The sequence below is a fragment of the Coenobita brevimanus genome, chromosome 1 (genome assembly GCF_032717465.1).
Source record: "Coenobita brevimanus isolate Jiangsu-jjx chromosome 1, ASM3271746v2, whole genome shotgun sequence".
In the NCBI taxonomy this organism is placed as follows: domain Eukaryota; kingdom Metazoa; phylum Arthropoda; class Malacostraca; order Decapoda; family Coenobitidae; genus Coenobita; species Coenobita brevimanus.
The window spans coordinates 10,243,029-10,255,979 of NC_136954.1; the positions used below are offsets into that span (position 1 = coordinate 10,243,029).

The 12,951-nt window shown below is 42.7% G+C and overlaps 1 protein-coding gene across 1 annotated transcript in view; it reads left to right on the forward strand.

Annotated features, from left to right (window-relative positions):
* The window catches only part of LOC145413995 (glutamate receptor 1-like), an 802,643-nt gene that overhangs the window by 746,367 nt on the left and 43,325 nt on the right, over window positions 1–12,951 (forward strand). Inside the window, exon 25 of the mRNA XM_080283586.1 lies at window positions 8,216–8,461. Within this exon, the coding sequence (XP_080139712.1) occupies window positions 8,216–8,461 (246 nt within the window). The remainder of the gene's footprint in view (window positions 1–8,215; window positions 8,462–12,951) is intronic.

The following is a 12,951-nucleotide window of genomic DNA, read 5'->3' on the forward strand; positions in this document are numbered from 1 at the left end:
TAAAACGCAGGGCGTTGCGTTTGCCACGCTCGCCAAAAAGGACATAACGGTGGATCGTCGCATTTGCGATTCGAGTTAATTTTGAATAAACACGGGCAACGATGTTCCAGCTGGTATTGTCTATCAGTACTACCACCCTTTAGCTACAATTAGCATACTTTACCTTTGTACTACTGACCTCCGTTGTTGCCAAGTATCGCGTTTTTCCCCCCTCCCCCCCCACCACGGCCCGGCCAGCCTGGCTGTGATACATGGCAGCTTTCTGACTGCTCAGAACTGTAAATCTGTGCTCTCCTCTCACAAGCAGTTTATGCTTATAGGAAACGCTTGTTTCCCAGTTGTCACACTAGCTTTTTCGCACGGTTTGCCCCTGTTTAGCGTCAGTTTACTGCAGGCTTTCAAAGTGACATTATGGCGAGTTCTAGCTCTTCCGAGTCAGTGCTAGCAGCCGACAGGAACAAGAATAAAGTGACGGGCGTCAGGCAGAATAAAAAGCATGCTGCAGTGATCTTTTGGGAAGTAATATGATTGAAAATAATGTAATATATGTGTTTTTAGCTGTGAAAATGGAAATGTTTGTTGAGTGACGGGAAGACCGCCGCCGTGCTGCATGTCGACCGTACGCTTCATTGATTTTAGCCTTATTTTCAGTGCTTATTGTACAAATACGGATTCCAAACTACCTGTACGTTGTAGTATAAAGTTTACTGTGACAGAATGAGGCTGTGGTAGAGGGGAAACCGGGTTGCTGGAGGTGTGAAAGTGAAGATTTTGTTACCCAACTTTGCAAGTCTCCACAAGTTCTTGGGTAGTCCACGAAGGCTCAACACCTGTCTCTGGAGAAAGCTGAATGTACAGTAAGTACTATCTGCCATACCAAGTATAATGTTCTAGGTTAATCTCTGATTTTTGGCTAATATTTTCCTACAGGTACTCAGACCGCGATCGAACCCTGCCACCCGGGGGGGGTCGGCTGTCCATTGTCCGCACATTAGGGGTTAAAATGATAAACAGGTTCTTGCTGGTGCTTTAACTCCTGGTTGCACAACGGATTTAAGTTAATAAAAAGGACTGGCCTAAGTACCAGTTATGAATAATGCAAAGCGTTTATGCAAACTAGGAGCTATAACTAAAATAAGCTTAATGTGGAAAAATAAAACACGAGCTTACAGTACATTAAGCTCAAGAGAAAAGAACTGTAAATTTATTGATTACAATGAGATAAATTTACGTTACATGTTCCAAAATGAATTCAAAATAAGAAGAACACACTCACTCTCTCACTCAAAAGCTAAACTCTTAAACCTAGGAAGAAACGAAAGAAAAATACTGGTCAGAGAATGGGCTAAGCGAAATGGACTGGGCGTTGTTGCTGAGGAAGGACGCTGCACACACTAAACCTCTTGCCAGTTCACATTAGGTGGGAATTCAGGAACTCACTGGACAACGGCAGCACTGCTCCACACTGGGCCCAATCGAACCTGCTTCCAAGACGCTCAAATCCTGACTGACTTCAAAATGTGAGAGAGGGGCGAGTGCCGGCCGTGCTTGCTAACGGCCAACGAATTTAGTGTGAGCGATACACACCCACAATAAATCACTCCAGCGGAGGTGCTAATGTCGCACACAAAGACGATCACTTATGAAACAGTGAAAAAATTGTTCTGAAAACACTCCCGATCGGGTGAATACATGGCGGTTGACTGAGTGATACATACTGGGATTCCACTAGAATTCGTGGTTTCCCACCAAAGTTCAATGTCACGAGTCTATTTAAATATAGGATCGCGCCAACTCGTGACATTACGCCCCATCAAAATCAAAAAAATTTTTCCTTGAGGAAATTTTTTTTTTTCAATTTACATACATATAAATCCTAACTCAGTCACACAAGATTCACACTGTGGTGTGTGTGTGTGCTATCCTGCTACAGGAGAAAGTCACAGTCGCCAGTGAGTGAAAAAACCTCGTATTTACGTTAATAAAAGCAAGCTTGAGGAAAAAACTCCGTGACGACGGTGAAAAATCCTGTACTCAGGTCAAACTGAGCGAAAAGTTCGCTACATTTACATAAACAACTAATTGTTATGTAGCATGATGTATGTAATACACGGTGTAGGTGTGACAGTTGTGGTGTAACTGTGCCTATGTGTAAAATCATGTAATACAAATTAATAATAAAGAGACGACGAGGCAGAAGAGAAGAGGCGGCAGCATGTGACAGGGACGACCAGCTGATCTACATGACAATGCTGCACCCGCCACTTGCACCTGCGAAAGGAATCAAGGTGGAGCATCAAAAGTGTCATTTCTCTCTCTCTCTCTGCCTAGCAATCAGTACTTATGTTATTATTAACCAGGAAACATAGTCTTTGGATTTACAAATCTCTCAGAACTCTTGTAGTTTACTGGTTAATGCTTATTAACCAGGAAACATGCCAGTTCTTGAATTTACAAATCTCTGAGAACGGGCAGTTTACTAGTTAACCTAACATTATTAACCAGGAAACGTGTCAGTTCTTGAATTTACAAATTTCCTAGACCAAGCAGTTTACTGGTTAACCTAACACTACACTCATGATTAATTACAGAAAACTGAGAATCCCTACTCAGTCTTGGGCAGGTCACATTTTAACACCCACCGTGGGTGTGAACACTCATGTGGATAATGGGCATTCTCCAAGAATCCTCAGAGAGGCCCACAGCTCGAGACGTTCCACAAGGTGATTCATACACAGCCTCGGACTGTCTCTGCGAGGTTCTCAAACTTCCCCCTTAACTTATGGTACATATGTATGTACAGGCCCTGGACATACTGTGTCCTGTAGGGCCAACGGGTGAGACGTCAGATCTGCACCCCTTCACCACTGCCCTCTCTCTCAACTGACTCAGAGATTATGGGTGTGGATTCAAACAGAGCAGGAGGGACATGTCCCTGATTAATGGTACATGGACACACATTGCAGGAATGCACAAAACTATCTATTTCTCGTTCCAACCCTGGCCAGAAAAAGTCAGCACAGATATGGCCCTGGGTCTTCCTTTTGCCCAGGTGACCTCGTGAAGCTGAACAATGACCCCATTGTAACACTGCTTGGCAGTACTTAGTGGGAACAACAAACTGCAGTCCAATCCCTCGCCCTAGGGTGTTCATGATTCACAGTAGAGCCGTCCTTGTTTACGAAGGAACTTGGCTTGACCTCTCCCTGAATACTTTATCACTCTACCCTTTTTGTTTCTTTCGCATGACAGCAAGTGTCGGGTCAGAATGTTGTTCTTGAACAACTTGGCTACACATCAGATCATGCGGTGATTCAATGGTCACCGGGGTGACACAGTTTGGAGCCTCAGCCATGGCTCGTGTTACTGCAGCTGAAGTCTGAGTAGCATCATCTTCAGTGCAGCTTATACTTGGCACCGGGAATATTGCCTATGATAAGGTCAAATAAAGGTTCTGGCATGACAACTGCGGTCTGTCATACCAGTGTAAAATGGAGATGCCACCTGGATACGTGCCTCAGGGAACAATCTCACTGATCCATCAATAAGGTTAGCTTGGATCTGTCGACCTGTGTACTCCTCAGGCCGAACTAGACTCTGCCTGACAGAGCAACCTGAGGACCGTTTATCTCTCAGGACCTTCACAGGAATGCCTCCCATAAACCCTGGCTAAACAAGGAAGGCACTGTCACCTGTGGGAGGGCCTGTGGAGGAAGCAGCCAGCCACTCATGAGGCTGCTGAATAAATGATGCGGCAAACATGGTGCCCTGAGAATTACATACTTGAGGGGTTGTACTCACTGTCGGGGGAGATGGAGCATTGACCTCCTGTGGCAGAGTGTTCACTGTCGCTGGGGGACTAGAGAACTGTGGGAAAGTACCCGTACTGGTAGGGACGTGACCACCGTGCTGCTGCTGAGGAATGAAGGCTGCATTCGCCTCCTGCCTCTGAGGGGCTGGTACTGAAAAGGACAGTCCTGACGGTCGGTTGCATGGCTGATACTGCTGCTGGTTAGGGTACTTGTTGTACCTCTTCCACTCAGGTTTCTGAGTGTTTTGCCCCTGGTCCTTCTTCTGCGGTTTTGGACCTTGGCCATTATTCTGAGAACGGCCTTGTTGCTGGGGTTCAGTCTGAGACGGTTTCCCAGATTTATCAGCTTTCCTGTTCCAGGTATGCTGCTTGCGAGTTTGATACCCGTATGCAGTGAAGAATGCATCAGCCTTCTTCACCATTTGGCTGGCATCTCTTACCTGGCAGATCTTAAGCTGAGCCATAAGTTCAGTAGGCCACGACTTTTCTAGCTGCATGCGCAGCATAAGGTCAATTATCCCCTCACGCGTGGAAGGAGTTTCATCTTTCTCCATCCACTCATCTAAGTAAGCAGTAAGCCGGTCAAGAAACTGAACGGCAGTCTTTTTCCTGTAGACGCGCCCTCATGAACTGACTCTTGGCGTCGTCAACTGTGAGACCATATGCTTTGACGAGTGCGGCCTTCATCATCTCATACGTGAGATTGTCTCCACGAATTCTTTGGAGAATATCGAGGGCAGGGCCCTCAAACAGGCTAAGAAACTGAAACCACTTAACTGCATCATCCAGCTGGTACAGTTGAGCCATATCTTCAAAATGAGCTATATATGGCTCGATTCGCTCGCCTTCCCTTGTATGGAGGAAGCTTGATGTGTGGGGTCGCCATAATATGTGCAGGGATAGTGCTCGTGGAGCTTGGGCCAGCTGCACCAGATGTGTCTGAAGCCAAGGAGTCTCGCTTGAGCTTCAAAATCTCAATTTCATGTTTTTCGCGCATTTCTCGCTCTCAGGACGTTCATGTTCTCGTTCCTCATGCTGTTCTTGCTCATGTTCTTACTCGAGTTCGCGTTGTTTTTGCCCGTGTTCTACCTCGAGTTCGCATTATTTTTCGGCTCAGTGTTCTAACTCGAGTTCGCGTTGTTTTCGCTCATGTTTGCATTCTCTCTTGCGTTCCTCGCGCTGTTCTCACTCATATTCTCGTTCCTCACGCTGAATTTGACACCCTTCACGAGCATCATTTTCGCGTTGTTGGTCGTAATTAAACCGAGAGAGGACATAGTCCTTTATTTTCTCGGGGTCAGTAAGCCCCATATCTTTAGCTTCCTGTACATAGACCTTGGTAGTCATGATGTTAACTCAATCTAAGTGAACTAGAGACTCAGTACTGACTGCAATTTTGCAGAGAAAGATGTCAATAATCAAGAATAAAGAATATAGGTACAGGTTAGTGGTGACCAGTTTTATATAGTTAAACTGGTAAAGAAAGAAAATTAAACAAATTGACTGTGAAAACTATTATGTAAAATTAATAAAACTGAATCAATAATCACCAGTAAGATAGTGCATATAGATTTTAACCCGCGCCGTCCCGGCGACGTGAATTAACGTGGCAACATTGCAAGGTCCCTAATTTGCACAATTTTCAATTTTCGCGAGTGATTTCGCGAGTGGTTTTTGGCACGTATACACGGGACACCTTTCTCTATTCCTCTTCAAGATGCCAAGCAGGGACAATGCCTTGCACCGCATAACCTCTCCCCCCCCTCTGCACACCATTGTCTCGGCAATTCACCTGTTACCAGTGACCTGGCCAATAAAGACAATCAGGGCCAGAGTGATTCCCCAATCGATGACAATGTGGAGGACAAAGTTTACATAGCATTAGAGGAAGAAACAGTCAGAAATGATGATCAGGTAATGTGGGAAAAAAAGGTCATGAATGGTGATGAGTTAGTGAGTGAAACAATGCTTATAATGCCTATATTACTGTTTGAAAACCAATATACTCTTGTACTACATATAAATTCGTACCAAGTAAATAAATAAAGACTGTTTATGAGTGGATAAAATAGTTACCCTCCCATAGAACTCGTTTTCTTTGGTGCCAGCCTGTTAGAAAACCCAGTCAGGTAAGGAAGTACTCGTACCAAAATCCGGTATTTTAAACCTCAGGTGAGTGATTTCTTTATGAATTTTCGATGTTTCTCACCAAAAGCGGATGTTTGAGCCAAAAAAAAAAAAAGGTCCAAAAACGTTGGGATGGGGCGGGTTAATGATAAATACCTAAGTATGAGTGAGTGAGTATTGTCTCGTAAATAACTTTAGAGCTAGGAGTTAATATCCTGGAATGAGGTCGCCAGATGTCACAGGGTTTTTGAAGAAATATGCAATATTAAAGAATAATATTCAATAATACTTGATACTTTAAAATGTTGCTTGAGAACAAGGACAAAGAATTGACTTGTGAAAATCAACCAGTGACTACTTTATGTCGGCTTACTTCGCCGATTCTCTAAGGACGAGAATTTATAAACTTTCTCAACAGTACACAGCAGAGACTAATTACTCACACGTGCTGTTTATTGGTACTGTTAGCCTCTGGAGAAAGTGACTCCACCCCTGACAATCAATAACTAATGCTATTAATGATAAACAGGTTCTTGCTGGTGCATTAACTCCTGGTTGCACAGTGGATTTAAGTTAATAAAAAGGACTGGCCTAAATACCAGTTATGAATAATGCAAAGCGTTTATGCAAACTAGGAGCTATAACTAAAATAAGCTTAATGTGGAGAAATAAAACACGAGTTTACATTACATTAAGCTCAAGAGAAAAGCAACCGTAAATTCATTGATTACAATGAGATAAATTTACGTTACATGTTCCAAAATGAATTCAAAATAAGGAGAACACAATCACTCATTCACTCAAAAGTTAAACTCTTAAACCTAGGAAAAACGAAAGAAAAATACTGGTCAGAAAGTGGGCTAAGCGAAATGGACTGGGCATTGTTGCTGAGGAAGGACGCTGCACACGCTAAACTTCTCGCCGGTTCACACTAGGTGGGAATTTAGGAACTTGCTGGACAACGGCGGCACTGCTCCACACTGGGCCCAATCGAACCTGCTTCCATGACACTCAAATTCTGACTGACTTCAAAATGTGAGAGAGGGGCGAGTGCCGGCCGTGCTTGCTAACGGCCAACGTATTTAGTGTGAGCGATACACACCCACAATAAATCACTCAGCGGAGATGCTAATGTCGCACACAAAGACGATCACTTATGAAACAGTGAAAAATTGTTCTGAAAACACTCCCGATCGGGTGAATACGTGGCGGTTGACTGAGTGATACATACTGGGATTCCACTAGAATTCGTGGTTTCCCACCAAAGTTCAATGTCACGAGTCTATTTAAATATAGGATCGCGCCAGCTCGTGACAGACAAGAGGGGACAGGAAAGATAAGAGAGGGAAGAGGAGGAAAAGGAGGATCACTAATAAAAATAATGATAATAGTGGTGGTCGTAGTAGTAGTAGTAGTAGTAGCAATAATAATAATAATAATAATAATAATAATAATGAGAGGATGAGGTGGATAAACAGTAATAATAAAAAGAGGAGATTAACTTAATTCCACCACAGCAACTTTGCTTGTCAACTAGAAACTGAAGTATAAGGATGAGGAGGATGTCTAACTTCCTCGAACTGATGGAGTTAATCTAGAATGGATCTAAAGCCACACTACATATGGCACAGTTTACCAGGTGGAACGTATGTCAAAATTTTGCGTGTGGAGATTTTTGGTAACTTAACCATAGTAAGGACATGTAATTTATGAATGAAACCTCAGCCTGTATAAGGAGGGACATGACTGGCTGAAGAGCTGAGCATTGAGAAAGATAAGTTCCTCCTTTACTGTACGAGTATATTCGTTAATGGCAGCCGCTATTGTATTGTAATATAAGCGGTTCCGTGGACTTAATGAGATATATAGTCTGTAGCAAATAAACAGATATCAATGTGTGTCGTGGGAAGAGAAGGGGTTGTGTGTGAAAGTGAATGAACTGTTTGTGTGTGTGTGTGTGTGTGTGTGTGTGTGTGTGTGTGTGTGTGTGTGTAAAAGGGGAGGATGGTGACTGGAAAGTGTTGGGGGTCTTTGTATGTCTGTATTTCGGTAAAGGGGGTTGGCGTGTGTGTGTGGGGGGGTATACTGGAGCATAACGCAAAACGGTTTGTGTATCAGTTATCATTATTAATTATCGGCATCACAGAGAATTGTCAGCATCACGATACATAACTGTTATGATGATGATGATGATTAATATTTTTGTTTTCTCCACTGTGCCTCGTTTATAAAGGCTCCAGCATACTTCCAAACTCATACATTATCTCTGGGCAACAGGAGGCGGACATAGCGATCGCGCCACTAACCATCACATCTTCGAGGGAACAGGTAATCGACTTCACCAAGCCCTTCATGACCCAAGGCATCTCCATCATGATCAAGAAACCCGCCAAGGAGAAACCCGGAGTGTTCAGCTTCATGTCGCCACTCTCCCACGAGATTTGGACCTGCATCGTCTTCGCCTACCTAGGGGTTTCCGTCGTCCTGTTCCTCGTCAGCAGATTCAGCCCCAGCGAGTGGAAGGTGAGCTACTTAGGGGAATGTGCTGGTGAGGTGATGTTTAATGTGATTAGGGAAGTAACTGCTGTCTATAAAGAACTGCTGAGCCTCAGTGGACGGGCTGTCAAGTTTATACACACACACACACACACACACACACACACACACACACACACACACACACACACACACACACACACACACACAAACGCTTCACATCACCGCATCACTGCCAATAAAACTTTTTTTTAGGAGTTTAAAATCGACAGACACGTAGGAAACTTCGTCAGCAAATATACTGTATATTCAGTATACTAAGTGGTCGACCTGCTGTCACATGGAAAACAAAGGCTGGCTGTTGGTTGATGCTCCCTTCAGATTCCAGTGCCATTATTTTTTCGCATCTTAACCACTTCTCAGATTACGTATTGATTAATTTTATTCTTGCTCTTCTCAGGCGACTTTATTCTGCATTAGGAGGAAAATCAAGTTTTAAAAGGGCACAGGGGGCTTTTTCTAACCCCATCACTATAGATGATTTCGTCAAACTTGAATAAAATCGTCTGGACTGAAGTTGCGAGAATAACACACAAAATATGTCATCAGCCCAGTGATATTTGCCGTTTACCTGTTACCATTTTCTTTTAATTACATCCGGACAGACTTTTCGACCTGGATGAGTTAGATATACCAATCCGTAATAGCATTGTTACTAGCAAAGCTCCCCTGAGCTGAATAAAATCGTCTGGTTGTCGCAAGAACTGAATAATGTGTCATCGTAATCACTTGTAGCTTAGTCTATCAGCTAACAGGCAGTTATATTGTTACAAGAGTCCAGTAGGAGTTAATGAAAGTTATGTGTGACGCTTGCAGATTGAAAGTGCAACACGTTATGGCAAGATAAGCTGTAAATTATATACGGTAGCCGAAAATATCTTAAGAAACAGCTTCCCTAGTATTAATTTTGGGACTGTTTTTGATCGACATTTTCAGAATGCTAGGTACTGAAGACTGCATGTGAACCAGTCATGTTAAAATGTTGCATACAGGTTTGCTTGTCTTACCTATCAGGCATGGTCTTTGGCATGCTTCAGTAGGGTGTTCCGAATCAGCTTTGGAACACAGTGAAAAGTTACTGATCTGAGAATATTTTACACTGTGTACTTCGTTACTGCTAAGAAATCACTCACTGTGCAAAAAATGCCCTCTCACAGAGAATTTCAAATTATTGGTACGTTTGGGATCATGGGGATACATTACACGGTTAAAGTACTGTATATTAATTAAGATGCATAATCCTAAAACTAGTCTTGCCAATAATGTTTCGTGGTTTCATAGGGTCCGTGTTCGATGTCCAGTGTTCATGATAGTGCTTCATTGTTCCAGTATGTGTGTGGCCTGTTCACTAGCTCAGTTTCGAACCTTGTTCAGTGTAGATCTCTGGACGGAATTGTACCTTGATGTTTTTCTACCCAAGTGAGTGCAGTTTGGTTTTGTTTTTGGCTTTAGTGGTTTCTGCTTTTTTATGTTAAGTAATGGCATAGTATTATTCACTAAGTGATTACCGTTCACAGTTTTTCAATACAATTAGTAACCATGATAATTTAAATTTTCCCTTGCTCCTTTAGGGTACTTTGTTCTGTCATACATCTTCAAATATTACACAGTTTTCAACAACAATTTTTCTGGTCTTGCTGTTACGTAGGTATTTCTGCTAAAATTGTGAATATGATTAGATCCCGTTCTGAAATATTTAAACGACCTTACTGTAGGTTTGATTCAAATTATACCCTAAGGTATCATATAAGGCATGCAAAAACTTTGATGTATAGTCGCGGTATCTTATGAGGCTTGCGAAAATTTTGATGCATAGTCGCGGTCATAATATTGTTCCTATTTTTAGCCGAATATTTATGATACTCTTAAATGACATTCTGAGATATTTATATATATATATATATATATATATATATATATATATATATATATATATAGTCAGGTCAGGTGCGGGTAAGGGGATGGGTCTGTTATGATGTGGCAGGGGTGAACCAGTTCTGCTGTCGGGCCCTTCTGTGCATGTCACTGATTGCATTGCTCAGTTGACTCTTGTGCGGTGTGGTGCAGTGAAGATCTGTCCGTTCTCCCCTTTGGGGCTAAGATGCGAATGAATGTGTTTGAATGGATGAGTAAATGGGGAGTGTGTCGTCCTGTCTCGGCTACCTCCCTTTCCTTGGGGGAAGCAGCCTAGGTATATATATATATATATATATATATATATATATATATATATATATATATATATATTGCCAGACGCCTCAATCCCGTTTGGGGTGGCCACAAACAAATCGCCTCCAAGTCGCCCTGTCCCCCGCCATTTCACTGCCCTGCTCCCAACTCACACCCCCCTCTCTCATATACCTCTCCACCCCATCCCTCCATCTCATCCTCGGCCTCCCCCTCCCTCGTCCCCCCTCCACCTCACTCACATACACTCTCTTCGTCAGTCTTTCACCCTCCATCCTCTCCACATGGCCAAACCACCTCAGTGTGTTCCTCATAACGCTTCCTATCACATCCACATCCACACCACAACGCTCCTTTATATCCTCATTCGTCAGCCTGTCTCTCCACGTGACTCCACAGGCTCCTCTTAAATAACTCATTTCCACTGCTCTCACCCTTGACTTGTGTCCTTCCAACAATGTCCAAGCTTCAATTCCGTACGTTAGAGTTGGTATCACAATACTGTCATGTAGTAACTTTTTCACTTCCATGCTCACTTCCCTGTTTCTTATCACTGCTTTCAAAGAACCAGCAACCTTTCTTCCCTGCTGTACCCTTTCAAGCACTTCACCCTCCAAACCTCCATCCTTACTCATCACACTACCCAAATACTTAAACGTACTCACATTTTCCAATTCCTCACCATCCAACCTCGCTGTACATTCACTAATTTCACCTCTCTCAAAGACCATCACTTTACACTTCCCTACATTCACCTTTAGGTTCCGTTTCTTACACACTCTCTCAAACTCATCCACCAAGCCTTGCAGCTCCCCTTCGTCTTCACTCAACAACACAGTATCATCTGCAAACAACAGTACAGGGAGTTTCCAAACTCTATCCTCTCTCACCAGGGCCACTCCAACATCCACTACCCTACCTTGTACCTCTTTTATTACCCCATCCATGTACAGATTGAACAACTATGGAGACATGACACATCCCTGTTTCAAACCAACTTTCAAAGAGAAAAATTAACTCAGTTCACCATCCACACGCACTGCAGCCTTCGCACCATCATACATACTCTTCACAGCATTCAACAACTTCTCATCTACTCCATATATTCTTAACACTTTCCACAATCCTTGTCTATCCACCCTGTCATATGCTTTCTCCAAATCCATGAAAGCCACATACAACTTCTTTCCCTTCTCTAGAAACTTTTCCACTAAAGATCTAAGAATGAATATCTGATCTGCACAACCTCTTCCCTTCCTAAAGCCTCCCTGTTCTTCTCCAACTAATTTCTCTGTTCTTTCTCTAACTCTGTCTTTAGGTATCCTACCATACACTTTTCCTATTATACTAAGAAGACAAATGCCCCTATGATTACCACACACTTCTTTTTCCCCTTTTCCTTTGTACAAGGGAATAATTATACCTGACTTCCAATCCTCCGGGACTCTACCTTCCTCCCAGACCAATCTGCACATCTTCCACATCCATTCTACTACTATCTCTCCCCCATGCTTCAGCATTTCACCACACACCCCATCAATTCCTGGGGCTTTCCCCGATTTAACTTTCTTCATTGCTTCCACAACTTCTATCCTACTGATTTCTTCCTGTCTTCTCACCTCCCTCCTTCTCCCAGCCATTCCCCAGCCACTTATACTCGCATTACTTCCATCCTCTACGTTCAACAATTCTTCTAAAGTGTTCTCTCCATCTGCTCACTTTTTCTCCCTTCTCCACTAGTAATCTACCATTTTTATCTTTCACTCCCCTGCTATATATATATATATATATATTATATATATATATATATATATATTCTCTTCTGTATTTCTTTCCTTCATTCTTCAATCTTCCTTTTGTCTACGGGTGGCTCTTCACTGAGTGACAAGCCAAATGGTTTCCTGTACACCATGAAACCATTTCCTACGCTGGGTGGTAATCATATAACAAAATTATGGTACCTGGCGGTTTAGTGGGTAATTAGGGCGCTCCAATCGGATTGAGCCTGTGCAGGTTAATATCCAAGGGGGGGTTGGGGCTTATTGCTCACATAATGCTACTCAGGAATGAGTGAGGCTTCTTGCTCATCTTAAATATCAGTACTAAATTGCCTAGCCCCGGGCTCTTACGCTCCTCATGGGATAACACAGGATTAGATGATGATGATGATGATGATATATATTATATATATATATTATATATTATGTACTTGCATATATACAGTATAATAATATAATATATATATGTATAATATATATATATATATATAT